The sequence below is a fragment of the Varroa destructor genome, unplaced genomic scaffold (genome assembly GCF_002443255.2).
Source record: "Varroa destructor unplaced genomic scaffold, Vdes_3.0 BEIS01000007.1, whole genome shotgun sequence".
Taxonomy (NCBI): Eukaryota; Metazoa; Arthropoda; class Arachnida; order Mesostigmata; family Varroidae; genus Varroa; species Varroa destructor.
In genome coordinates this window covers 28,144,964-28,171,467 of record NW_019211460.1, presented here as the reverse complement: position 1 = coordinate 28,171,467, position 26,504 = coordinate 28,144,964, and the positions used below count along the sequence as shown (strand labels likewise).

General features: G+C 37.9%; 3 protein-coding genes and 1 long non-coding RNA gene across 27 annotated transcripts in view; 2 read left to right on the top strand and 2 right to left on the bottom strand.

The window, feature by feature from the left end:
* Positions 1-1,090, bottom strand: part of LOC111253822 (uncharacterized) — a 33,222-nt gene extending 32,132 nt beyond the window's left edge. For 11 of the 12 annotated variants that reach the window (XR_015316892.1, XR_015316893.1, XR_002674827.2 and 8 more), the window contains exon 1: positions 951-1,089. This is a non-coding gene — a long non-coding RNA (uncharacterized LOC111253822). Of the gene's footprint in view, positions 1-950 lie in introns of all 12 variants that reach the window. The other variant, XR_015316891.1, reaches the window with a different exon arrangement.
* LOC111253820 (salivary anticoagulant protein P23-like) lies at positions 31-8,398 on the top strand. Of its 7 annotated transcripts, none has more exons than XM_022813885.2 (6): positions 32-224; positions 3,803-3,928; positions 5,831-5,949; positions 6,501-6,629; positions 6,826-7,010; positions 7,604-8,398. In XM_022813885.2, the coding sequence occupies exons 2-6, from the start codon at positions 3,889-3,891 to the stop codon at positions 7,803-7,805; spliced, it is 675 nt and encodes a 224-aa protein (XP_022669620.1). In that variant the 5' UTR covers positions 32-224; positions 3,803-3,888; the 3' UTR covers positions 7,806-8,398. The 7 variants fall into 7 exon arrangements, with proteins under 7 accessions (XP_022669623.1, XP_022669620.1, XP_022669621.1 ...); XM_022813886.2 differs by lacking the exon at positions 32-224 and adding an exon at positions 261-556; XM_086974699.1 differs by lacking the exon at positions 32-224 and adding an exon at positions 261-565.
* A 6,028-nt stretch (positions 8,399-14,426) lies between these two features.
* Positions 14,427-17,251, bottom strand: LOC111253940 (uncharacterized). Its single transcript, XM_086974695.1, has 5 exons — positions 17,115-17,251; positions 16,161-16,403; positions 15,658-15,790; positions 15,185-15,357; positions 14,427-14,705 (listed from the first exon to the last, which is right to left on the bottom strand). The coding sequence occupies exons 1-5, from the start codon at positions 17,121-17,123 to the stop codon at positions 14,442-14,444; spliced, it is 822 nt and encodes a 273-aa protein (XP_086830821.1). The 5' UTR covers positions 17,124-17,251; the 3' UTR covers positions 14,427-14,441.
* A 114-nt stretch (positions 17,252-17,365) lies between these two features.
* On the top strand, positions 17,366-26,353 carry LOC111253938 (myotubularin-related protein 9). 7 transcript variants are annotated; one of them, XR_015316883.1, is made up of 15 exons: positions 18,225-18,353; positions 19,534-19,784; positions 20,250-20,409; positions 20,660-20,857; positions 21,206-21,372; positions 21,516-21,666; positions 22,077-22,202; positions 22,398-22,499; positions 22,739-22,858; positions 23,103-23,239; positions 23,494-23,603; positions 23,921-24,091; positions 24,743-24,844; positions 25,590-25,667; positions 25,896-26,353. XR_015316883.1 is itself a non-coding variant. In XM_086974688.1 (14 exons), exons 2-14 carry the CDS (start codon positions 19,542-19,544, stop codon positions 25,945-25,947), a joined length of 1,839 nt encoding a protein of 612 aa, XP_086830814.1. In that variant the 5' UTR covers positions 17,366-17,500; positions 19,534-19,541; the 3' UTR covers positions 25,948-26,353. The 7 variants fall into 7 exon arrangements, 6 of the variants coding, with proteins under 6 accessions (XP_086830814.1, XP_086830811.1, XP_086830813.1 ...); XM_086974688.1 differs by lacking the exons at positions 18,225-18,353; positions 25,590-25,667 and adding an exon at positions 17,366-17,500; XM_086974685.1 differs by lacking the exon at positions 25,590-25,667 and having other exon boundaries at positions 18,089-18,229.
* Positions 26,354-26,504: the final 151 nt, after the last annotated feature.

The following is a 26,504-nucleotide window of genomic DNA, read 5'->3' as shown; positions in this document are numbered from 1 at the left end:
GATCATCCTATCTGAGCAAGAGACGTTCGCTTCGATAGACTATACAGGCACGGACTACGAGCATTTATTTCAACAAAGCGACAGCAATAGTCAGTGATAAATGACAAGTGTTCTGATTGCTAGCAACCATCGATAGGGCAGTATCTGTCAGCGAGCGCCATTCATTCGTCACTATACCGAGCAGTAGCCACTTTGAGTCCCTAAAGTCCACATACTACTGTCGCGTGAGTCGTACACTCAACAGATCTTTGATAGATAAAACCTTCATGGAACATTCCTTTACCTCTTCGAAAAACATAGGAGGCAACTTGCCATATGGAGTATCTTTTCATTTATTCTTTTCTTGCCAATGGATGGACATTAATATTGTTATCTTCAGTGATCATGAAATAGGTGGTTGTTAGCGTATTTACGAGTTAGTTCACATGAGGATCTATTTTTCATTGGTGACCTTCAAACGGATATAGTTATGCGACCCGGGCACGTCTAGTTAGCGGCTTCAATTCAAATCCAGTGAAATGGACAGTTGTCGACAACGTTGGAGTATATGCCACGTGTACAATGAGTATAATTATTACAGTATATATAAAATTACATATTCAAGTAATTATTGTCTTTGACAGACTAGCTACCTTATCTCAAATCAATCAAAAAATCAAAATATTTTTAGACCCCAAGCGAAAATAAAATTGTGATCTTCTTTCCGTTACCTAGCCCTTTGAAGCTACGTTCTAACGCATTCACAATGGGTCATGGAACCATTGCTCGACCCCACAATAGGGCTTACCTTTTATAGAGAAATTAGATCAGTTACTTATGGATTGACTATGAGGACAACGGGAGAGCTATCCCGCCAGTATAACGGCTTAGAATATTGCTATTCCGGTAGAGTTAACTAAACTAGCTACCAAATAATAACTCCGAAACGGTTGATAAATCTATAAACTTACCTTTTGTAAACAGCACGTAACTCCTGATCTCCACGTAAACAGCATGCACCGGCCTGGCCAGTTCATTCACTGAACGTAAGCTTATTGACTTGCACACACATCCTTCAGCCTAAAACGCTGAGCTTTGTGCTTGACATATACAAGAGGTATCCGATTAACTTACTATTATATGCATTTAGCGGCAGCTGTACCAACATTACTGCAAATGAGCATTCTATCCGTAGATACTGTCCACGTATCAGTCGCATTTAGTATCCAAAATAGGCCACTATTTTTTTTTGGCAATGACACGAAGGATCCTCATTAGAGACACTTCGAAAACCCATTCATCGACGTTCCATTTGCCCGCTCGTGTATGCAGACGTGCCAATTAACTGCAGCTATTAGGACAACGATAGACGTCTCGTGGAGGCGCCCCTGTACCCCTACTCACCTGGCACGTGATAAGTGGATCATTCCTATTTTTGAAGAGATTGCGACGAAGTTCCTGTCCGGCCCTCTCTTACTGCATATTAGTGTGGGGACTGGCAGCAAATAGATGTTCGCAGCGGTAAGTGTCTATCTGGATAAATGTACCACGTAGACATCAATGTGTCGCTATATTGTCGAACATTAAAACGAATTATATATTTACTTGTGTGAGAAGTATCCGTTGTATGTACCGTACATTAATCCATCAGATCTAGAATATGAAACTTGTTGTATTGAATGTAAGGGAATATGTCAAAGGTTCCTTGCGGTTTAGAAACGCCCACCAGAGTTATCGTATACCTTTAATAGTAGGCCAAAATCAATATAGACATACGTATATGCACATTCAGCTGTTTCGGTACAAACCTTGCCATAAGCCTTCTCATGCCTAAAAGGTCGCTCGAAATGGTCTCACTTAGGCCAATCAAGATTTATTTTTCATGGTAATTCGTCATTGCAAGTACTAGTTGTTTTACCCTTCGCAGGTTGACGTCGATGATTGTTGTCCCAGGTCTTCCTGGATGAGGATTGTCCTCTATAAACTCCTGCGCGTTTTCGGAGTAATTGAGCTTACTTTACCTTCACGCAATTTCTAACTTCCGAAGATATTTTGTGACATTCGCAGAGCATTTCCTAATTTACGCCCGTTGTTCCATTTGAGAACGTTCACAAATATATCGCCAATATACAAACTTAATTTCACCGAAAAGCTCGAGATTGCATCAGAATGGCATGAAATTCCACCTCCGAATAACAGAAACTTTGCTTTTTTTTTTTGCCAAAACAGGTGTGCTTCACGAGCAGTCAGTCTGCATATATATACACGTGAGCATGGCATAACAGATTATTTGAAAACACTTATTCCTTGTGCTTAAAGCATTGAAAGATCTATGGTAGAGTTAATAAGTGGTGTGCTTCAGCCGAAAAGATTGCCGAGTTAGGTAAATATCAATCGCCAAATCGATGCCTAAAGCATATCGATCATTACTCTGAGAAGCATTAATGTAACTGCAGAGCAGAAATTGTTAGCTAAGTTGAACTGCTCTATGATTACTTATCCTATGAAATGCGAGCACTACGGTCGGCTATGGTTTCATTTAATCGGCCATCTTACTATTGTTGTTCATTCTATGTATCAAAAATATGACGTCTGCAAAGGAGATGGAGTTTTGATAATTTCAATGAGCAACAACAGGATCGTTAGGGTCAACTATGAGATGTTATAGACTATACAATCGTAATATAATCATAACTCCTTGGCCTGAATAAAGGTCTACACTATGGTCAAATGGGTATTTTTGCAGCGAAACAATTCGGACACTGCTAGCGCATACCGCGTTGTCTTAATCCGACGATGATAATTACAGCAGTCGTAGTATTGTTTATATATTTCTATATATATTTTTTGTATAACTGTTAAATTGTAGTAAGTCGTAGAGCCTTCACGCTGTTGACTCACGCTTATTTCATATAAAGCAGACTCACAATTATTCAGATATTACCACAATCACATAAATAAACAAAGCAGTGTTAGTCAGACCTTTCAATCGCAGTCGAGCTACCCAACACAATGATCGACTACAAAAATTGAAAGTGGGATTGGCCAAAAAGTTCCAGATGATGATCTGGCCGATTAGTCGTATCGTATGTACATATTGTTAACATGCTGACTCGTCTCTTTCTGGGCAGCTTCGACTACCGTTCGTTCGATTACAGTTTTTCTTTCTACACAAGAAAAATCTGTGTCATTGTTCATATAAAACCACAACACGATAGAGAAGCAAACACTACCGCATTTCAATTTTCTTAACCAAGCTGTCACCTCGACGGGCGAAACATTTTACGACGATTATGTGCCCCAAGGACAAAAGATAAAAAAAAGATATAGGATAGATATCATGCTGATAGTAAAACGGTAACCCTGCTACAGTTAACGGCAATCCTCTCGAAGACGTTCGAACGAGTAACGGATCGTTGCTTCGACTAACAACAAAGCAATAGTCGCGTACTGTAGTATTTTATCTATACATGCAGTCATGAACTAACAGCGCTTACGAAGCCTGCTGCTTGATGATACTCTTAGCTCTCATCATGCACCGGCTCTTCGTGCCGATGCACGCAGGACGATCAAGCCATTCGGAATGCGACCGTGCCACCCGAAATGAAACTGATTGAAGCCATTGACATACAAGTACGTTTATTCCACTATACCGCTACCTCCCACTGCTATCTTGGTACTTGGCCCGAGTTACGTTTACATATGTTTGGAAAAAAATTACATTAACTCCCATCTAACCAAGCTAGCCACTTATTCAGGCAGTGGGTCTCTATACCTAAAACGATACGCTTGTCTGTGAAACTAATTCGTTGCGTTTATTCAGGCTTAAGCTGGGACTGCACCGTGGCCGCCATAAACGGACATCCTCCGCGGTGAAGGTGCTGTGAGGTGAAAACCAGATTTCATCGAATGATGATAGGTTTTTATATTCTAGTCCTTTTCGGGTTAGGTAAGTGATCTCTTCCATAATCTTCTCAGAAAATATACATTTTGATGTTCTTAATAATCGCAAAGGCCGTTGTTTTAATTCAGTCACCCCGCTCCATATAAATTAACCACAATTCCCATAGTAAATAGTGCAAAAGAAGGTACCATTGTCGATTAATAGTTTCCTGTTTTAGCAAAATCTTACATCTGAAATATCGAGAGCCACTGGGACAGAATAGTGAACGCTATATCTAAATCTCCTTCCACGTTAGTTCACTGATTGTAGGGCGAATTTTACACTCGGTGCAAGACCTCAGTTCAATTCGCAAGCTTGATTATTTCGCGAAAATCGCAATGGTCTTTTCACACCTTCGTAGTGAAGGCCTACCTGGCCTCTTCAGTTTCATGGTCTTGCTTACAAATGGTCAAGACTGTTTCGAGTCTTGCGTTTGGCACTCTCTACAGATAGCGGGGGGTGATTTCCGATAGTGACGCGTCAATGCTTTACGCAACAAAACACTTCGAACCATCGAGCAGAAGTGAAGTTCCTAAATCGCTACCCAAGCTCTAGTTGACTTGTCAACTATGCTAGCTTCAATTATGACAAAGTCTCCTTGGCAAACTTTGACGTTCGCTATCCTTAAGCCACAGATGGATAAGCAATATCCGTGAAATGACACTATTTACTATAAAGTGTGCCAAGGAATTGCAATTTTTTTTAACATAGTAGTCAGGGGTATTTATCTGAGTAATGCTTTGCCTGGTCCTGTACATCCAGTGCCACTCTAAAACATACCGTCGGTTCAATGAATCGTTTCGCAAAGAGACCGATGAGACGTACAGCTTTCTGGGCGGACAAGACATATTTTATTCATACAACAAAATATTGCGACTCTAAGAAAAGTAGCAATAAAATTAACAAAGACAACAGTATTAAAATTGCGCCTTCAGCGATGCCGCAGTAAGGTGTACGTTTTCCACTACGGAACACGCGAATCTCAGATCCGATTTTTAGAGTGAATATATTTGTTTCGTGCTGAAGATAATATAATACCAACGTAGCTCCGGACGCAGAAGGCGAAGCATCTGTTGCCAATAGCAGCATTGGTTACCGATTCACATTAGAAAAAGTTGTCCCTCATATTAGGTGAGGAAATGCGTTAGAAAGACAAAAAAGAAACAGAACGAAAAATCTACTTCGTATGGATCCTCAACTCCAACCTAATTATTAAGCATGCTTTGAGGGTTATTTAATAGGAGAGCTGTATATATATATATATACACACACACATATGTGCTGGCCGATAACATGTTGGTCAACGAATGACGACCTGGTTCATACCGTACGAAGTTGCCAGGTCAGTCGAATGGCATTGCAGGATGGCCACGATATCATTAGCGTACCACGCTGCGAAAGGCCAGTGCGTGGATTAGCATCGCTGTTGTGACGGTTGACTGTCACAGTCAAAAATTCAAGCAATAAACGGCAGCTATTCGAACACGGTCGAAGTATAAAAGGATCGGTCAACGATGCACCTAGTCTTCCATAACATATACATATAAAAGAATATCAGTTTTTGAAAAGATGAAACATAAGATTTACAGTTGATAGCCAAAAAGCGGCATATTGATCAAGGCAAATTTGTAGCGGAAACTTGATTTGTGACAGACACAGCAAAATTCCCCATAAAGATCAGCCCCTCCACCTAGGATGGGGTAGCAGTATGTAATGGGTTTAGGTCACTGGATGTTTTTCTAATCAACCTTAGCCTTTTGCACTGTGTATCTGTTTAGACAGAAAATACGCCAACTAAATGAGGCATACATATGTATTAAAAGAAAAGTGCAAACAAATTATAAACACATTGATTTATTATTAATCTACAAGTGTATATATATATCTTATGCATAGGTTTAATTTCAGGTTCAGTTGATACTGCTCGGCAATCAAATGAGTTTATGGATTACATGCTGCGGCTGGTCAATGGGGAAGCTGAACCGTACCGGCTCGAGGCCCTTCCAGTTCCAGACTTTAACGTTACCGTAAGTATCATTGCTGACCGAATTCTAGGTATTACGTATGTTTTTCTTAGAATATACAATCAACTAATTACTGATCCACGGTTGGGGCAATCATTGAGACACCAATTATGTCTGTGGTCGATGCGATACACTGCGGTTATAACCAGTCTATATGTTTCATCAAATATATGTACACATCTTAATTACTGTCTACGTACCATTGCACTGTTCTGAGCAGCACCCTTTTAGGGGCAAAATAATTAATGAATTGAAAATGTCGTTTTGTTTCCATAGACCAGCACAGTGGAATCAGGTGTAGATATCGGTTGCTGGATATCTACACAAATGCCATAGTAGAAGCAACGCGTAATGGGCAGAACGCTTACACGCGTGCCTGAATCAAAAAGAGTCGTTTCCCGGTAGATATATCTGTCATTTTTCGAATCGAAATTAAAACAGAAGAAGTGCAGAGCTTGTAAATGAAATATCTCCGTTGATAGAAAACACCTTTAGTGGCTGTTATGATGAAGCAACGAAGAAAGTACTCTACATACGTACTATAATATTTTCAGGTAAACTCAAATTGGTTTACCAATCGCGCATTTAAGGCTAAATTTCAGAAAGGCACAATAAGAGGATTGACACGAATTAGGCGAAAAGGCGACTGTCAGCCCACCCGATGGATCCATGGAAATATTACGGTAGATATACATGATACCTCAAAGCTGCCTAGCTGTAGCAAGACCTTTCTGTTGTTTAAGGGGCACTATATAAACGAGTACTCAATTTTTAACCTCTTTGCTTCTTGCAGTTTCTAGGCGTGCAAATCTAAAGCTTATGTGTACTACTCGGATAACATAATGTCTTCCTTAAAACATGTTTCGTTTTCTGGATCAGCTGGTTTGTACGTTGGATCTCTCAACGATCATTGCTAGTTACGAAGTTAATGCTAAAGGACACAGCTTGAACCCACGAACAGATTGGATGGATGTTCATGTGAAGGTTGAGGTCGGGACGGCGGGCTTTGAAGCACAATCATTTCCAAACAGACCTCCCTACATTAAGACATTCATAATTCAACTGTAAGTAGTGATCATTAATCTGAAAAGGGCAGCTTCAAAATTCGGCATTTTTAAACAAGTTACATAATAGGCGCGTCTCTGTCCTTCGTAAAGCTCGTGAAGTTTTTAAGCTTTTACCTATAGCATGCTAAGTATTGCATATACAATATTTAGTCAAAAAAATACTGACTGAACATATACGTACGTTGCATAACTCGTAAAAACAAGACATTAACGACCTTAGTTTAATGTAAGTGGCGACTGGTGATTCCTTGCTGTTATATAATCTATTTTTCCGCCCTGATCAATCCAAATCATTAAAGTACGTCTAAACCTGGTGCTTAACTATTGAAGTGCTACTCAGACAAAACGAATGCGACCAAAGTTTAATTTTTATACAGACTGCTACCTTATTTCGAAGCTGTAATTATTGTTTTCAGAAAAAAAAATTAACATACTGTACATGCAGCCTAAATCTATCAAAAACCCATTATGTAAACTCAGAAGTAGTTCGTTATTGACTCGGGCCGTAGATAACTTCATCGTTGATTCCTCTGTATATTGCGTTTGTTTCATGTGGCTGAAAACGTCGCTGCGTTCTCTGGCTTGGACAGACCATTTGAGCTGTCGGTAAGACGGGTGCCTCGGAAGTCTCCCATAGATTTGAACGAGGGTCGTAGCGTCGAACTCACCCGTCAAATCGTGCAGTATGCAGAAAGAGCCATCCAGGATGCAGTATTGGGCACGTACCTCAAAGCGCTGACGCGAGTTATGACCAAAAATTCCGACGTTCTGATATTACCGCCGGTAAAATAACGCCGGCATCTGATATGACTTACTCCAAGGCGAATAATCTCTATGATTATTTTGTATAGAAATGTAGGTTAGGGCTAACCCGTCTCTCTCTCTCTCTCTCTCTCTCTCTCAGTGACATTAAAGCAGTATATAGCAAAGAACATAACAGTGAAATCGCTCACTTTTGTATCTGTTCTTCTTGATCAACTCAACTAGCAAAATTCTATTGTAGGATTAATGCCATATTGAAAACAGTGCTCAGCGTCAACAACGCAAATAAAGCTCGATACATTTAGAATCATAGAGCCAATAAGTAGGACCTGTTGGACGAGATTTTGCGTTTGCCGTTTGTTATATATACAGTACCTTTGCTGTATATAGAAGGTGTTAAAAATGTGATGCATATGGAACCTATACTTCCTGAATAGGCTTTTACTGATTGTCTATTCTGATTGAATTAAAACGACAGAAAAAAACGTTCAACGCGACTTGCTTTGCACACGGCCGGGTCACTTTTTGAACACTCGGTATATTCATAGTTATCGACTGTCATTGGAATAAACAATGTAACAGTAAAAGTTTAAATAAATAGCGTTAGAAACAAACTAGTTAAATCAGTGTTATGCTATGGCACGTAATTCCTACCCTTCACATAAGTGAGTATAGTTACTCTGAATAGAATAACTCATGCTGAATTTAGTGTGTACGTTCGCCAATTAGCTCTTGAACTAAATTTCCTTTCTTTCCTTTATTTTAAATTTTCCTTTTCTTTGCAATATACCTTAGTCACTTCATTTTTGTATCGTAATGTACACAGAAAGTAATTAAATGGTTAGGCTCAAATATTTAGCTAGTAATTAATTAACAAAAAGTTCCACTATTAAAATTTATTAATTATTATTCATATGCTATCTTCAAAAGCAATATGGCATTAAAGCTGGTCATTTTTTTTTCGAATTTGTGCCCAATGTTGCTTGTTCTGTGGGAAAAGTACGCGAAGAAATCTAGGTAAGCAATGCGAAAGAAATGAAAATCGGCAACAACTAAGATGGCCCTGTTTATAGTAACCAGCGAACGATAAGGACCTTTGTTCCGGCCACATAACTTGTAACGTATGTTAGCTGAGCAGAAACTTTTTATTAACTTATTCGATAGCATTAGAACAAGCATGAGTGTTTTTCGTTTATCTCTTTTCTAAAATAGAACTTCTGGAGCCGGCTAGCTTCAAACTTTCAATGAAGTGTGCCCTCAAACCAAAAAGCTGGCCAAATGAGTCCTATACACGTTATCTCATTTTTCACCTTTCAACTTCTGGAACGCCTGGAAAATGTTTAACTGTAAGGTAAATACGGTCGGCAATTATCTATCTAAAACTCAGACACACGTTTTTTTTTTTAAATGAGGTAATCATAATATAAATGAATATCTTTCAATAATACCATACTTTAAGCATTACTGGGGAGGTTCGATCCCCTTTAACCAATTATAGTAATTAATCAAAAATACAAATGACCATTGAACACTGCATCCAACCTGTCAACGTAGGTCTGCTGCCGCAGAGTTCATCTTATTCTTTGTTCCTTAAATGATTAAAGCAATATGTCATCGTAACAACCACCAAGATCACTGCACGAGGCTGCTCTTCGACGTTAATTATCTCGCTCAATTTAATTATATCAGATTTATTGCGCACTGAAAATTATAATTAGCGCATCATCTTTCGCTCCGTTTTCATGCGCCTGTCAACTGGTCTTTACTTTGGCACCAGGATATGGCGTAGCATTTAACTATTGTATGCAACAACTGTATGGCAACTCTTATCTATTAACTGCGTAGTAATTCTTATCTTACTAACTTTTGAATATGGTTGCTTTTCGTAATTATGCATGCTCGTTAGATTTTAGTGTTATTTGGGGATGACAGTTCCCGTATTTTCATAATGCTAAATAATGTTTAGCATGTTGGTAGTAGTCTATGGTTCCACTGTAGGTATTTCAATGCATAGTTTAAAAGGGCCTACGTGAGGAAAACATTTCATTAACAGCAACTAATTTTATTTTTAATGCCTTAATTTTCTTTGAAACAAATATCGGTGATATGTTTATATGTTACATGTTGGAACGTTAACCCGATTACTTATAAAATAGTCATATTTTAAAAGATTTGGATTCTTTTGAGATATAATCGTAATAAAGTATTGCCTTTATACGAACCTAAAGAATTGGATTATCTTTTGAACACTTCAACCTAATATTAAGATTATTGAAAAGAACTTTGTGTTAGAATAACAAGATGAAGTCACTCTGCAATTATTATCTATAATTCTAAAAGGCTGGCTTTAACAATAATGCTCTCGTATAGTTGTACCCAACATCAAATTTATAAAATTTCTATTGTTACGTAGTAAACACTCAAGTGAAAAATGTCACCAGGCCAAATCTATCAACCGAAAAATATAATAGTATACATATTTATTTTTTATACGTTTTACTCATATTCGCGCAAAGAACATACAATTGTTTAATTACTTTCTCTAGCCTTCTCTATGTTCTCTCTTAACTTCCTGATACATTCTATTAGACGATTATTCCGTTAGTCTTTGAGCATTTCGTTTTAGAATTTATTTAAATCTGGGAAATTAAAATAAAATAATTCAAAAGAACGTACGCTTGTTGCAAGCGAAGGTACTTTAAAGATTTTCATATCCAATCTATATTTATGATTCTTCATTATTGCTTCTACATTGCTCTTATGCACCGTTGAAGGCATGTTAATTTGAAGGCATCTGTATATATGAATCATACCGCAACAGAACCTTCGCAGATAAAAGTTCCTTTAGAGCCCAGCAAAAATCATCTTCAAACTCAATAGGAATTGATAGTCGAATTTTGATAAGTAATAGGTGTTCGAAGCACGCATCTCCGTTGATCGGGAAATTACCGTCTTAGACAGTGACGTACTCTGTTGAAGTATAGAGTGCTCCATGCAGAGTCCACAAGGTTATGCAAAATTGAAAATATATTTTTGGGATTCATGCTAGGCCAGAGACAAGTCCGGCCCTTCTAGACAAATTTAAGATCAATAACACTTTAAGCATGTTTCGAAAACTTCGCTCGAACTGCCCTATCTTGCGCTATACTTGGCAGTCGCAACGGTTCACTTGACCGATTTTCCACAGTTTAGTCAAAACCAGAAGGACACAATTCAGAAAGTTGTTACATAGCGTGAGGTTATGGTCTTGCTATCCCAGCTGAGAAAAAGCTGGACTATTTTCAGGCTAGAATATTACATAATTTAATTATATACAAATTTTTTACTCACTCTCCCAACACCCTTTCCCATTAGATTCCTGGTGAGCATCGGAGCTCGCCTCCGTTTGGCCGCCAAAATTGGCCCCAGCGAATGAACAACTGGGCCTCGTGGACGCAACCCGACAGCTGTGCGTCTTTTTCAAAAAAGCAGATTCGGTTGATGTCACTTTATTGTACAAAACTGCCTTAAAATAATTAGGTATAAATCAGGAAATAGGTCACAAGGGTTGATATTTCCATGTGGGTATTATGATCATTTGCTTTCTTTATTTCAAATCCAAATATCTGATGGACTACGTATGTTCTCATATCGTATTAACAATAAGTAAATCTCTAATACGATAAATTCGATTTCGATTTGTACGTCTGCTATTTCCGTTGGGCGTTACCCCAATGGAACTACGAAGCTGGGTATATTACTATAATCTTGGGAAGAATATGCACGGTATTAGGACGGGATTCGGACATCTGCCTTGCGAAATCCTATGTAATTGTGTTACATCAGTCGTTTAATAAATACTTTATGTGAACACGCAGGAAATATGTATTGGACAGTGCATTAGATAGACTCTTCACAACAGAGCTTTCCTGTTCCATAGTATCTCCGTTTTGAAATTCCGCTGCATGTAAAGCCCGTTGGAAGGCACGCGAATGTTTAACCTATTACTACCTAGAACCAAAAAAAGAAGAGACATTATTCTCGTACGAGATTCTTTTTTTCTCCATAGTAAGATAAAAAGACTTTGCCAAGACAAACATGCCCCAAGGAGCAGACGACAATCTTTGCGGTATCGGCGCTTACGCCTGACCCGTGAGTTTGAATCTGTTAATTGACAGCGGGAAAAGAAAGGCTAAAGCCTGCCATAAAGCTTTGTTAGTTAACCCAATGAGAATAAAAGAAGCCATTATCTATTTTAAGAGTTTAAGTACGTGCCCGTTAACGGCATGATAATACCTGTGCACCGTTCAAGTCGGATGACATCTGATTGTCCTTGTTATGGTGTAGTAAATAGCGTGTTTGCCCGATGAATCTGAGAGAAAAGGTGGTGATTTGGGTTCGAATCCAAGTGTGGACATAGTTCGTTTTGTAGTGGAAGCCAGTTCTGCGATAGAATACCTAATAGTCGCACAAGAAGTAAAGTTTGAAACATTTAGATAAAAAGTGCTGCTTCTTAATATTAATATTACACTAGTAAGTATGATCGATGAGTTTAAAACTGTATCAGAGGCAGGAATCGTGAGCAGTTATAGAATTTGAGATACAGATTTTATTGTCATCGAGTTTTTTCGGTACTAGTACATGTTTATGATAGTGGTCCGGCATTCGGCGATAGAACATTTAGAGTAAACATTTTAGCACACAATGTTAAAGATTTGGATGTTAAAGGCTTCGGTAGTAATGTGATAATACAACATCAAACTATCTTGTAAAATTCGCTAGGTTCATTCTAAAAATGCTCGTATTACATTGACAACTATTCGTGTTTCTACTCTACGGAAGAGGGTTTCAGTATGGTGAGGCTGTTTAACAAGGTAAGAAAGAATGCAATAAAAGGCTGAATTTGGACCGCCATTATTTACGACATTATTCACCTATCTTTCCGCCAACTGAATTTCTCGCCAAAAAAGCGAAACGGCATCCATCATTTCTACCATGCTTTGAAATGCTGATTCATGTCGAAGATAAGGCTACGAAAATCTTTGCCCAGTGCGCAATGGAAATGATCGTTAGTGCAATAAAACCTCCTATTTGAATTTCGGCAGGACAGCTTTGATGATGCTTGACGTCTGTGATCTCACATTGTCATGGGTTACCTCGTTTGTCGGGTTTTTTTCTCTTAAATAGCCTGGCTTATTAAATACCCTATTGCGCAACAATAGGTTGACGTGCCGGTACACTGTCTGGTTCGTAGGAAGCAGTTTCCAGTGAATCAGGCCCTACCGATGAAAGCATAAGTTTTTTTTGACGAAGATCTGATGGGACCTTAAAGCTTGGCTTCTTTACTGAAGCCACTTGTTTCGATCTCTGGTTCATATTGGCGTCTAAACACCACCCTTAGTGATACAAATCCATGCAAAAATCTAGAGAGGGATTTAGGGAACTCATTTTGTGCCTCAGCTTTCAATTCTTGTGTAAACCTAAGATACTTGAATGGGTTAACAACGGTTGTATGGCTACCCCAATTTTTTCGGCCAATTCGCAAGCTGTTTGCCAGCTGCTTTTTCTCAAATATGCCTTTAAGTGGTAGCCGTCAAACCTAAAGTAACAAAGCGTGGGGCATTCTCTAGACCCCGTCTAAAAGCCGTCTTCAAACTTGGCAAACCATTTTTGAGCAGTTTTATTGCCTATAGCGTCGTTGACGTACGCAAGGCGAATGTCTCGGGTTCTTCCGGCAGTGCTTCGGCCTCGATGAAATGTATATTACAAAAAATGTTAGAAGTGCAGTTTTTTTCGCCTGGAACATTCATCTTTGAGAAGAGCTTTCGAGTTGAAGTAATATTCGCAACCCAATACTGTTCTAGCAGTTGGCAGGATAAGTAGAACACTTTCTATAAGCATATAAACAACAAGCGAAAGAAAGTGAAAAAAGAAGCTTTTTTGAAAAGCAGGGAAGCTCATTTTATACCTAATACCTGTAACTAAAAAAAGTGATGCACTTTATGTTGAAGAACAACTTTTTTAATATTGACTTGACAAGTAAGTTGCTCGATTTTTCGACGCAAACACCAGGGTCGCTATCGCCGTTCGACTGAATATTTTCAGACAATATGAGGCCAAAACTCGCTTCTGGATTTTCCAACCCAAGATATGTATAGACATCTCTTACTCCTTCTAATTGTTTCTTACATGCAGATCTAAACTAGATTTTCTTATCGATTCACCAGCAGCATAATTGTAAGTCATCATCTATAAACAGCGAGGCGCAATGTGCTTTCATCGTATCATGCACAATTTATGGATATACAGTGTTTCAAAATCTTTTTGGAGACAATCTGGACTGCGGGTAAGAAATAATATTTCCAGACGCTTATTGCCAGTACTTTTATAACCTTATTACATATGTCGCATATGGTGTAAGTGAACAAATCTCAACTAAACGTATCCAAATTAATAAAAATCTATAAAACGTACAAGTACTTTGAAATAATAGGCCGCCAGCATAGTTGACAACTTCTTGGATATGGAGGCGCGTCTTCAAGGTATCGTAGAGAAATAGTGAGGTTGGACTTTGCATAATGATTGTCTAATTTTTTAATATTTATTTCACAATTTTATGGTAAATTCGTTAACTTAAAGTTAAGTACATGTGAAATTAATAAAGAAGACACATGGAAGTAATAGCTTTTATTTAAGTTGTCTGCTTGACTTTGGTGTTTGACATGAGTCTGAGCTTGCTAGCATACTACTTTTTGCCTTAATCTTATCCAATTTGATGCCCTGGAATTCCATATAACATCGGAGTGGACAGAGAAGTTGGGCTGACCGTTCTGAAAAGTTCTCTTTAATGTGGTCTAGATGTCTTGAGGACATTACCGCCCCGTGCCATCTAAAGTGATTCTCAAATGAATTTAAAATGGAATCGACCTCTGATAAATCCTGCCACAGACACTGAAATCGATAAAAAAAATCCAGCTTATTAAGATATTTCTTACATTGCTTATGTTATAAAGAAAATATTAACTAGAATTCTTTGAGATCTTAAACATCAAGATTTTGGGAAATCTATACACCCAAAGTCTTGCTCATCATACTCAATGTTGTATCCAAGTATTTGTCGAGTTGTTTCGTCTGAAGTGTTTATAATCTTTACCAGATTATATCTAGTACTAGCTAGGCATCTTATGCAGCTGTGAAAGTTTTATCCTTTATATATTTTGTAGTCAGTTACTAACGTGAGAAGTAGCGACTGGCAATCGTTGATCGGCTCATGTGATGGCGCATGAATATAATTAATAGTCATTCATTTCGTCTACTAGATGTATCTAATTAAGAGACTGCGATTCGAAGGTATTGATGATGACCTCGAGGATTCCAGGGATCTTTAATCAGTAACTACTCTACTGTACTTCTCACGTTAAATATCTTACCTCAATGACATCATCACAATCTTTAATTATTTTCACATAACTGCTGCGTAAGTGACTTGATGGCTTCCCTTTTTCATTATCTTCGGTATCCAAAGCCGCTAAATCAATCCCAGCCAAGTCATAGCTAAGCTGTACTCGTGCGTTTCTAACCGAATTCAACACAGATTTCATTTCTGCAATAGCAAAATTTATGCGTACCAAATTATGCCATGCACACAATGTGCTTACAAAATAACAGCAGCCGTACTTGGGCTATGTCTAAAGATCAAAGTGGAAGAAGTTACCGAATAGGATTAAGTCCATAATATTAGGGATCAAAAAGAAGTTCATTATGCTGTAAGATGGAAAAGCCAAATAATGAATAGGTTAGTATGATTCACTTCCATTTTGTGTGTGTATGTGTCGGCCATTCGCCGTAACGACCAACAAGAATCATCTACAACAGTGTTCTGTCGCACATTCGGACCTTCTACCTGTTATTATAGTTTTAGGTTTATTGATTTCATTATGGCGGGCGATATCCAGCTTCCGTTTGAGATTCCTCAATGCGTCCTCATTTAGCACACCTGGAGTTCCAAATACCTTTTCGGCATTTTCTGCTGTCACCTGCATTGTTCAAAGGGTAATGTTTATAAAAGGTGAGTTAAACGACTACCAAACGGATTTGAACACAAATTGGCATCGTCAAATTAACTAATGTCATTGTTTAACATAAAGCCATACTTTTCATTTAACAGTAATAATATGTGAAGAGTCAAAAGTTTAATATTGATATGCTATACCGTAGGTAACATAATCCTACATATCCAACGCAATGCCAAGAACTGGCTATGCCTTTTTCTATAATATATCTATAGATATTTCTTAAATCGGCGGAAACGTTTACTTATTTGTCAAATTGGAGACATATTTCAAGATTCCTAAGTTCACACATAATCTATAATATATCGTATAATCCATTTTGCCTATTCTTTACCTCGGTATACATCTGCTCATAATCACAAAGAGGTGCCCATAAGGGTGCGAGTTCATTCTGAAGTGATTTCCATCGAGGACGTTCTCGATATAGGGTTAGCAAAAAACGACAAAATGCCTTGTCTGCTACTGCAAATTTATTTGGTGACTCTTCAAATTCTGTCGTCGATGGCGAATTCTGTTGACAACTACCCTTTTCCATTTTGTCTTCTTCTATTCCGCTTATTAAGCTGTTGTTAGACACCTGAAACAGTAGTTTAGATATTTCAAAAAACTAGCTCTAAACATTTTTCGGCTTAAAAACTCTTAAATTTGCTTAGAATTAAGACAAAAATAATAGTGGCAAGGGTTTTCCATATAAATAGGCCTAATTTTATTTTTATTTCGACTTCAAATTACATATGTTTCCTAAATTCTTTTAATGGCGGCGACGATATGACAAAATATCTCAGGATAAATTTGTGACACAAACGTTTCAAAAATTGGCAGCATTTGCTTAACTTAACTTGAAAATGGAGTTTAGGTCCACTAAATAGTGGTCGACAAAAAAGTTCACGACACCTACCATTATTCCAATGCAAAAAATTGCTTTCTTATTTCTAGCTGAAGTAAACTTAAACCGTCCCACAAGGAAACTTCTTATATATATATATATATAGAGTTTTCAGTTTTATGCAAAAAAAAAGTTAACGAGTCAAAATGTAGTCTGAATTAAATCCTGGCCTTCTAACCATCTTAAACATGTTCGCGAATATACACACTGCTCAACAAAAAAAAACATCACGTCAGGTAAGGTATGCCTTTCTTATTATTAAGCAATATATATATATAAATATATCACTTAAAGAAATCGGCCGTAAAACATTACGTTAAATAGCATAGGCTAACTGTAGGTTTTCGTTCAACCTACCCATAATTGTTAAACGATTTTAGCACTCGACATCTTTAGTCTCACCACAATCATAAGGAAGATCTCGTACTTTTTTTACCAAAGAAGGACACTTCTTCTAGTGCTATCTCCAAAATATAGCAAGATCAATGGACACCCAAACTGACATATAGAATCTAACTTATTGCGATCAATTCTCGCGCACTTGATCACGCTCTGTCAGTTCTCACGGCGAAGATCAGCCGGAGCGCTCGACAACAACAACGTGGATCCGTTCAGAACTAATCCGCAACTTCCTTGTTCCGAGGATTAGAGCTTCTGTCGAGGGGAACCCATAGTAGTTTAACATTACGTGCGTGGTCACTGCAGAATAAATTTGATTATATATTCTGTGATATATTTAACGTCCAGATTTCAGGCGTATTATTGTTCGTGTCTCAGATCAGATGAGTGTATGTGTTAGAGAGCAACTATGGTTCTGTTATTAATTGACAAATTGATCCCATATGCTGTTGCAAAAGATCAACGTTCTTTTATTGGTAGTGGTAGTTAACTGGTAAAACTCTCCCACCGACACTGCTTACTATGCCCCGTGGATACCGGAGGAATATTGGTTAACTGCATTTAACACGCAAATATGTTGAACTATAAAAAAGTGTTTCTATCATCAATGATTAAGAGCTGTCCTGGGTAATTTGTGCTTTACTTAGATTTTTAGTTTCACCGATCTTTGGGTGATTCACATATTCATTGAAGTAGGTTTCGACAGGCGAAACAGATACATGGAAACAGTTATAAGTTACAAATGATGCGATGCCCATGATCAAAATAAGCTTGTCATTACCCTTTTATGCAACTGGGTAAATTCGTAGAAGAGTACATTACTTTACCTTTCCTTAATGGTTACAGATATAGAGAAGTTCTTGGAATCTTTATTTTGTGTGTAATGTCTTTCAGCTTTTGGTACCAATGGTTTAGTTCGCGTTAGTCCGGATCACACGGTTGTTTAACGATGTCACCAAAGCCCTCCATTCGCTTGCAGTGCAAAGTGATATTCATATTACATGTATCTGAATATTTACTGATGTGTCGTTGTGGAGCGGGACACATGACGAATACGCCTGTAAGCGCTGTCGATACGTGTTCAAGCTGAAATGCCGGTTACAACATGCATGCGGCAGGTATTTTATATTCTGTACAATTTGTGACACGAGAAGCACCAATTCGAATTATTACATAACAGCCGGAATAGAGTGATGTTGGAGTTCGTTGGATCTGAATACCGTAAAATGAGGTCCATAAGAGGTGTTCAAATATTTGTTAGCGCACGAATCTTAGAATTTTATTAGTGTTATTCTTACATATGTTCTAGCATCTTTCCAGTTAGCGACATCATTCTAGCCATGAGTAAGAGAAATGGGAGAATTATATCATTTATTAATGTAATGACACCAGTTTTTCGTATTGCCTAAGCACATATATGTGCGCTTTCTTTGAAAAATCCTGGCCTGGGATATCTTTTAACAAAACGAATTGACCTAGAAACCAACATTTGACATTAGGCCGTCTAGACTGCCATTTTCTTTTGTAAATAAACCGAACTGATCCGATTTAGCTCGCATTATGCATCTTACTAGCATTGTATCATTTCGCCGGTTAAGTTTTTATACCCTATAAGTATCGTACGTTGTGGTCTGAACTCTATATAAAGTATACTTATGTGAAGTAGCTGTACCATAGTTGTTTTAAGTCACGGAGCATCGCAGTAACGTTGGTAAACCGGAGCAGGCACTTTTGCCAAGCAGAACTCTGTACAAAGATGTCAACCTACGTAAAGTAGGAATAACATTCAGACAACAAGCTAACCTAATAGTAATAATATTGCAATAATAAAACTAGATATGGTTTTTAATATTAGGAGTAAAATTGACGGTAGCGATTCCGGCGCATACGATAGCCATAGAAGATATTATAGTGAAGTTCACGAGGTTCTACCCGCAAACCAAACAGGTCTTTCAACTGGTTTTCTGAATTTATTAGCGATCAATATCGTGCGTTAGTTGTGCTCCAGTGTTTCCAAAAGCATTATAAACTCATATCTCAAATATATACGATAAACCTGGCTGGGATGAACTTCGACACTAACATTTATCTTTTATGCCCTCTTAGTTTTCGTAGAATTGTTTTGTAAGATGAATGCAAAAATAAGCCAAAGCAAGTAATACGTGTCTTTTATGTTTGAAAAAATACGTTGTTCATTGGAACAATTCTTGGTATCACACATACATGCGTAATGTATGCAACATAGTACGCCGTCCAGTCTAAAAGCTTTAAAGCGATGGTCATCAAACTTGTGAAGCTTGTTTACCGAACACGTAGACTAAGCGACCATTGATTAGTTTAAATAGATTTTTTGTATTTTTCTTTACTTTATTTAACTTTACAATATTAGTGCCTAGCAGTAGCATGGCTTTTCTGTTTTCAGATAGCGCAATGGAACTAACAGATTACATTAAGGTTACCAGGGTGGACAAAGTTTTTCTCTACGAGAGCCACCAGCCACGAATTGAGGGCACCCTTGTCGTTTCTTCATACAATCTCATCTTTTCTCAGTTAGTAGCTCCTGTGCCTTCGCCAATAACTGAAGAACACGACTGCCTTAAGCCAAATAGTAACGAACTATCAAAAGGCGGTGGGGAATCGTCACAGCCGCTAGTAAAACCTAAAGAAATATGGGTAAGCGATTTTATTTTTATTTCCATACTTTCCATTGAAGCTTTTTGCCCTAAGGTTTTCCCATAGATACCTGCTTTGGATTGATTGAAATATTTGACAAATTGAAATAATACTTATTTATGGGTACACTGGTCTGTTAGGCTGCAGGTTCCATGTCATGATTTACACAGATAATATGTAGAAGTCGTATCTCCGAGCACAGTTGGATGCAAAGTATTAGTCTAACTTTGTTTTATGGAGGTCGAAGGTAGATGGTTGTGATCTTCCTTAAAGAATAATTTTGTAGCTTCGTAGGCCTATAGTGATCTTACAAAGTAATGAGGATACGAAGCGTAAAGATAATAATATCACAGGCGTCATTTACATGATTAAAATGACAGCGTTCAGTTCTTAAGATAAACTTATGTAAGGACAGTAAAAACGTTTTCACCTTTTTAACCTGCTTTCAACCGATTTTTCGTCCAGGTGTTACATCGAATGATCGACGTTGTGGAACACCGTTCGAATTCCACTATGCTATATCTAAAATGCAAAGATCTTCGCTGGTTAAAGCTCGACATTCCAGGTGTTGACAATTGTCAAGCAGTTGTAGACTCAATCAACGTACTCAAAAAACTTACCGGTGGTAAGAGTTCATTAAATATGTAGCCAGTTGACGTTTTTTGATGGGAGTAAGCTTTTAAGCCAGAGTATGACAGCGACTAATCGTCGGCAACATTTTAACAGACGCTTACGTTTAGTGTTATTTACGTAGCTTTGCGTGAACTTTTATCAATAGGAATAATAAACGTTTTGAAAAATGGCATATATATACACTCTACCTGCACTTTTCAAATATTTAATACCTATTTGACATTTTCTGTTTAACATTTCAGATGAAGTTCGTATGTGCTATCCATTTTACTACAGACCACTGTTCAAGAATCATTCCCAATCCCCAACTCGCGAGATTCCCGCCCTGCCTTCCAAAGGCCGTTGGCGAGTTAGTAACTTGAACAAGGATTTTCTGATATGTCAGTCATATCCCACGACGGTCGTAGTTCCGCAAGATACGACAGACGAGGAAATCATAGGTAAGTGGTAAACTCATCCGATTCCTAGTACGTGATTTCACTTGACAAAATAATAAATCTATAATTGAGTGCAACTATTGCATAGTACTGCAAGTACGGACTTTGTTGCTTCCTATCCCCGAGTTTTATATTTGGTCAAACACATACAACCCACTAGAAAAGTTGACTCGCTACAAGGGAAGTGATCACTGGTTTTTAAAAAGTAAAGTTCTTTATTTGCTATTTTTTATTTTATTTTGAGCTGTACATTGCGGCTACTATTTGGGGCTGTACTGCTTTCTCAATTTCCACCTAACAAAGCTTAAGTACAATAAACTCCATGCTTGTACGCGCGCATTATTCTAAAAGAATCTTCACAGTTCCGCGAGGGAGGTCGTTTTCCGGTATTAGCGTATAGCTCTTCAACGACTAGCGCTGTTCTACTACGCAGTGGACAGCCATTGGTAGGACCGGCCGGGCGTCGTTGTCGAGCCGATGAAAATTTGCTCAGCAATGTAATATCAGGAGACAAGAAGGTAAAGCCTTTTACAGCTTTCGGCGTTCGTTCCCTGTATTTTTGTGTTGCTCGCAGTGGCAACGTAGAACATCAAATAAACTAAAGACCAAATAATCTAAGTTGCCAACATTAATGTAGGACTTCTTTGTCGCACTGGCACAGGGCTTGATTATTGATTTGCGGAGCGTAAAGCAAATGGAAGCAGCACGCGCCAAAGGTGGCGGAATTGAACCCGAGACACACTATACACTTTGGAAAAAGATCAACAAGCGGGTTGAGCTCAGCTCGGACGCATACGTGAAATTTATTGATGGTATGTACATGTTAGTGTAGATTTTTTTAATAATGTTATGTTATAAAATTCATTGCATTCTATTCGAGCTGTCGGCTTTAAAGTACCGGACAATTAGACATGCGGTACAAGTTAGTACAATTACAATGCGGTTTGCAAACTATCTTCTAAAAGGCTTGTTAACGTTGTGAGAAAAGATAATGAATACGAATATTATATGAAAACGTTTCGAGGAATTGATTCGTGATAACAATACAGGATTTATAATGACCATTCTTTGTGATAAAAGACCAAGTGATCTTTTTAGAATACATCCTTTTACTAAGTGGGCCTCTACGTTATTTCCTAGTTTCATTGTCCTGCTGTAACATCCCATGTCCGACATGGTACCAATATTGCGTTGTTGTTATTTGTTTACGCGACACTTTTAGCGTGCTGCGACGAAACTTTATCAACGGATAAATGGCTCTCTCGGGTTGAATCCTCAGGGTGGCTGTCAGCCGTTAAAGACGTAATGCAGAACGCCTGTCTCACCGCGCAGTGCCTCCACGTCGACGGTAATGAACAAATAAGATCCAGAATTCGTCTGCTTTCATTTGCTATATGGACCTACATTTTAGTATACGTGTAGGTTTCACTAGAACTTGCACAAACCTAATGCTACTATTAATCGCTATGGCACGAGATGCTCTATTAAGGCAGAACACATATTTTCGTTGTTACTCTCGTAACTAGCCTTTTTTTGTAAACAGGTGTCTCAGTATTGGTGCACGGGACATTGGGTATAAACTCGACGCTTGCTGTGTCATCGCTAGCTCAGGTTATTCTTGAACCCCGTTTACGGACTATAAATGGTTAGTACATCATCTTTATGTCCGTAGGTACTTATATTTTAATATTAATTTAGCATAAAAAATGCAGTATCAATACAAAAGATTGCTTTATAGCGTTTTTTCAAGTTTTATTCATATTGTGTATCTTTCATATCACTACGTTTCTTTTCGACATGCACAGCAACCTGAAATAAACCCGTTTTATTAAATTGAATTTTTTGTTTTTTTTCCTTATCACGCATGCCGTTTAATGTATATAGATGGCACGGATTCAACCAGTGACTGCTGGATCTTTCAGTTACAGGTTCAGCTTTCAGAGCCGTTGCAACGGCAAGAGCTATATAGATGTTTATGGACGTTGTGTGAAGATAACTCGAAACGTAAACGAATGCATCGGCTTTTACAAATCAATGTAATAAATTAGTAACATGACTGTTTACAGGCTCAATGTACTTAAAAGACCTCTAGACAATTCAGTTACATTGTTCTCATTGGATAGAGTTGGCCCTTTACATTGTATGTTGGATGAGCGAGGTCGATGCCGTTTGCATCGAGACGGTTTACCACACGTTCAGTACCATACTGATACTCTGTTTTTTTGATAACTGTATGGTTGCTATACAGGATTTCAAGAACTAATAGAGCGTGAATGGTTAAGTGCGGGTCATCCGTTCCAATCGCGATACGCCAATGGCCCATTTTCGTCGAAAGGAAAGGATAACGCGCCCACCTTTATTCTGTTTCTCGATTGTGTCTTTCAGGTAGAGCGTCGCAGCTCAACACTAGTATATTGAAAACGGTTATAAGCAAACACTTTTGTAGCAGAGTGCTCTCATGAAATACAGTAGACTTGTTTATAAACAGTAATGTATTTTGATCTATGATATCTATATATTTTTGATCTACGATTCCCCGACTCGATCATCTATTCGTACTGAATAGGATCGTCATTATTAAATCTAATCTATATCTCTGTGTATTCTGTCTGTTATATCTGGAATAATGGTGGAAGTAGCTGCTTTATCAGTTTCCGTGTTGTTTCGAGTTTACTGACCACTTCTTGATACTGTTGATATCGCATGTCTACGCGTCATCAATGGGAACATTCCTTTGTAACTCGTCCAAGTACGTAGCAAAAAAACGAAAGCCAAACATTCGTCAAGGCGCACAAATTTGTGATTAATTTTATATATATATAATTATATGTAAAAGTAACAATACTGATACCTACTAAGGACATAGCTTGCATAATAAGGTCTGATAAACTGACGGTGATAATTATCAAGAAACATGTATTTTGTTACCAAGATACACTCTCAGTAAAATTCAGAGACAAATTATAAATATTTTTCTATAAGATGACATTGAATTTGTCCTAAAAAATTTAACCTTTACCAATCAATTATAACAGCATATCGTGTGTTTGTTTCATACGGATACAGAGAGCGTGTCCAGTTCAAGGTAAACGAGCTGACAGTTTCGTTGTGGGCCTTTCTCGACCAGGAAGAGGAACGTACACCTCTCTTGAATCCGCTTTACGAACCGCTCGATGAAGTTATTTGGCCATCAGTAGCGCCGCAAAGCATCCAGCTATGGAACGCGTTTTATTTACGGTACATACTTCCTATCCATATCAGACAATTCAAGGCATGCTGCACATCAGATTCTCCAGTTATTTAAATGAATAGAATAATTGATTTTGCTCAATTATCATAATCATTTAGTCGATTTTTTTTCGTAATGAATTGATTATTATATCTTTCGCATAAAAATTTCCCGAACGAAATTTCCTGAACCATATTTGGACCGTTTCTTTTAATAACACATTTTAACCATAAATAGCATACATTGTTTATAGGTGGGTAACATTTATATCTTTAACATGATAAAATATAGCGAATGTAGCGAAAAGGCGAGAATTATCGCTATTAAATCTCAGCCTTCAAATGACATCAACGCCTAGGATATGTGAGCTCAAAACTGTCTAGCTGGAAAAACCTTTTGACAATCCCCTATATTAATAGGTGAAAAATAATAAGAAAGAATACTCTTCAACCTCAACATTTTTTTTAAGCCGAAAGCATAGACATTCAATATGGCCACTTTTATAGCAAAAAAGTACCGTAGCTTTGATTTATGAAATCCCTTAATCTTTAACATCTTTATACATGTTTTAATAAATGGTACAAATACTGAACGTTAGATCATTATGATATTTATTTTTTAGCTCTCATATTTTATTGTCTTCACATTTTTTTATGTAGAAAAACGTACGACAACTCACATGAACGATTAGCCGAAGAAACGGTCAAACAGATCGTTGAAGAGGACCGCCAGGCGACGGATACCGTAAAGGAGCTTCAACAGTGAGTTATGTCAGCAACTCCACTTTGTACTGACACTTTGTGCCCTCCTTATCACTTTTCGCTAACAGAATCTCGCACTTTGTCATCAACAGATGAGTGTTTGTAGTTGATCCGACTCAAGACGGGTAGACGCATATGCTGATCTTCAGAATGCACATAAGAAGAGTAGCTCTCTCTAAGACTGTTATAGAATAATATAACGGCTTGGCCAAATTGTATACACGTGCTACCACAACGGATGTGTCTCTAACCACAATACAAGGCTATCCTTCCCACCCTTATTCACATTTTTTTTTTAACGTTCAGCTTTCATTTTATGAACGCTGGCCTGAGAAATCTACGCTCTCTATTACGTAGGAATTCATAACGGTAGCATCTTAACTAGGTTAGAATAACTTCGAATTTGTAGGCGGCTGATACTTTTAGTTATCCTTGGAAACGAATCAGGTGAAGTAGATTAATCACCGGCAAAATAAGCCCGAGGCAAAGCCAGGAGCTATTCTACTACACTACTAGAAGTCTGTCCGTTTGTCTAATTGTTGGACTTGGATTGATCCTTGAAAGTTATCGGATTGGGCTGACTTTTAGGTTGTGGGTGGCTAGAATTTCATCCTGAAAAATCTGCGAAGTATGGAGCCGATTGGCCATATACTTTGACCCTACAGGGAGAAGTTTTTTCCCTTAAAGCGTAACGTTAATTTGGTTGCTCATAAATCAACGGCAGCAATCTATTCCCTATTTTCAGTGTTTGAAATCAACGCCAGACAACCGTTTCAAACATCAAAACGACGATTACCATCGCCTGCGCTAATACATCATCAATGTAAAAAACTGTGTTGTATAACCAAGTATGCTTAAGATGTGTTACGCGGCGAACTATATCGTGCAGAAAGCCATTAGGGAATAGGTGATTCGATCTTATTTATTGTTATAAATATAATTAGCCTATTACCTATATTCAGCTAAGATATGCGCTTAGCAGCATCATAAGCGCTAGACGAAGCCCATGGATTGTGCTTTAGTTATAATCTGTTGTCGTTTCCATTCTTAGGGAGCTGAAGCGCCTTCAGAGGCTAAAAGATTTGAGAGACCTTGACCTCTGACATCGGATTTTTCTTCACACGACCTTGCTCAGATAGGTGATTAAACTGTGGACGATGAAGAGGTGAATGATCACAGCAAATCAACGAGTCCTGAACTGCCATTCTGATCTGGACGTCGTTCAAAACTCATCGATATCGTCACCTCTTACTAATTTTTGAGGAGATCCATTCATTAGATATATATTTGCTGTTATATAAAACTTTTCTTTTGCACAATATATTTATTGTTTCGTATAGATTTATAGAAAGAAGGAGCATCTAAGAAAAGCATCGACAATTTAACATAATACATACTTTTCGCATTAGTCTTCTGATATAAAGACTCTCAGCGTCGTGACAAATCGTAGAGTACTACATAGTAATGAAGTATTATAAGAAATATAAATGTATAAATGATTTATATTTACTGGTGCGTTTCTTTCTTACTTAATATCATCGAACGTAGTTATGGGTAATAATTTATATGAGGCTAATTAATGAAATTAAAGGAGTATTAGGTCAAGCCTGCAGCTTAATTTAGGGGTACCTGTGCCGAATGATATTTGTTATCTTGCAGT

Excerpts from the sequence above, each read along its gene's own strand:
- LOC111253820 (XM_022813885.2), top strand. The coding sequence starts at position 3,889 with ATGATGATAGGTTTTTATATTCTAGTCCTTTTCGGGTTAG. Across the intron at positions 5,950-6,500 it reads TTCCAGACTTTAACGTTACC|GTAAACTCAAATTGGTTTAC; the intron begins GTAAGTATCATT and ends TAATATTTTCAG. Across the intron at positions 7,011-7,603 it reads AAGACATTCATAATTCAACT|ACCATTTGAGCTGTCGGTAA; the intron begins GTAAGTAGTGAT and ends TGGCTTGGACAG.
- LOC111253940 (XM_086974695.1), bottom strand. Across the intron at positions 15,791-16,160 it reads ATGAGCAGATGTATACCGAG|GTGACAGCAGAAAATGCCGA; the intron begins GTAAAGAATAGG and ends TGAACAATGCAG. Across the intron at positions 15,358-15,657 it reads ACCTAAAACTATAATAACAG|AAATGAAATCTGTGTTGAAT; the intron begins GTAGAAGGTCCG and ends TTGCTATTGCAG.
- LOC111253938 (XM_086974684.1), top strand. The coding sequence starts at position 18,305 with ATGTTGGAGTTCGTTGGATCTGAATACCGTAAAATGAGGTCCATAAGA. Across the intron at positions 19,785-20,249 it reads TAAAACCTAAAGAAATATGG|GTGTTACATCGAATGATCGA; the intron begins GTAAGCGATTTT and ends TTTTTCGTCCAG. Across the intron at positions 23,240-23,493 it reads TTCTCGATTGTGTCTTTCAG|CTGCTTTATCAGTTTCCGTG; the intron begins GTAGAGCGTCGC and ends TGGTGGAAGTAG.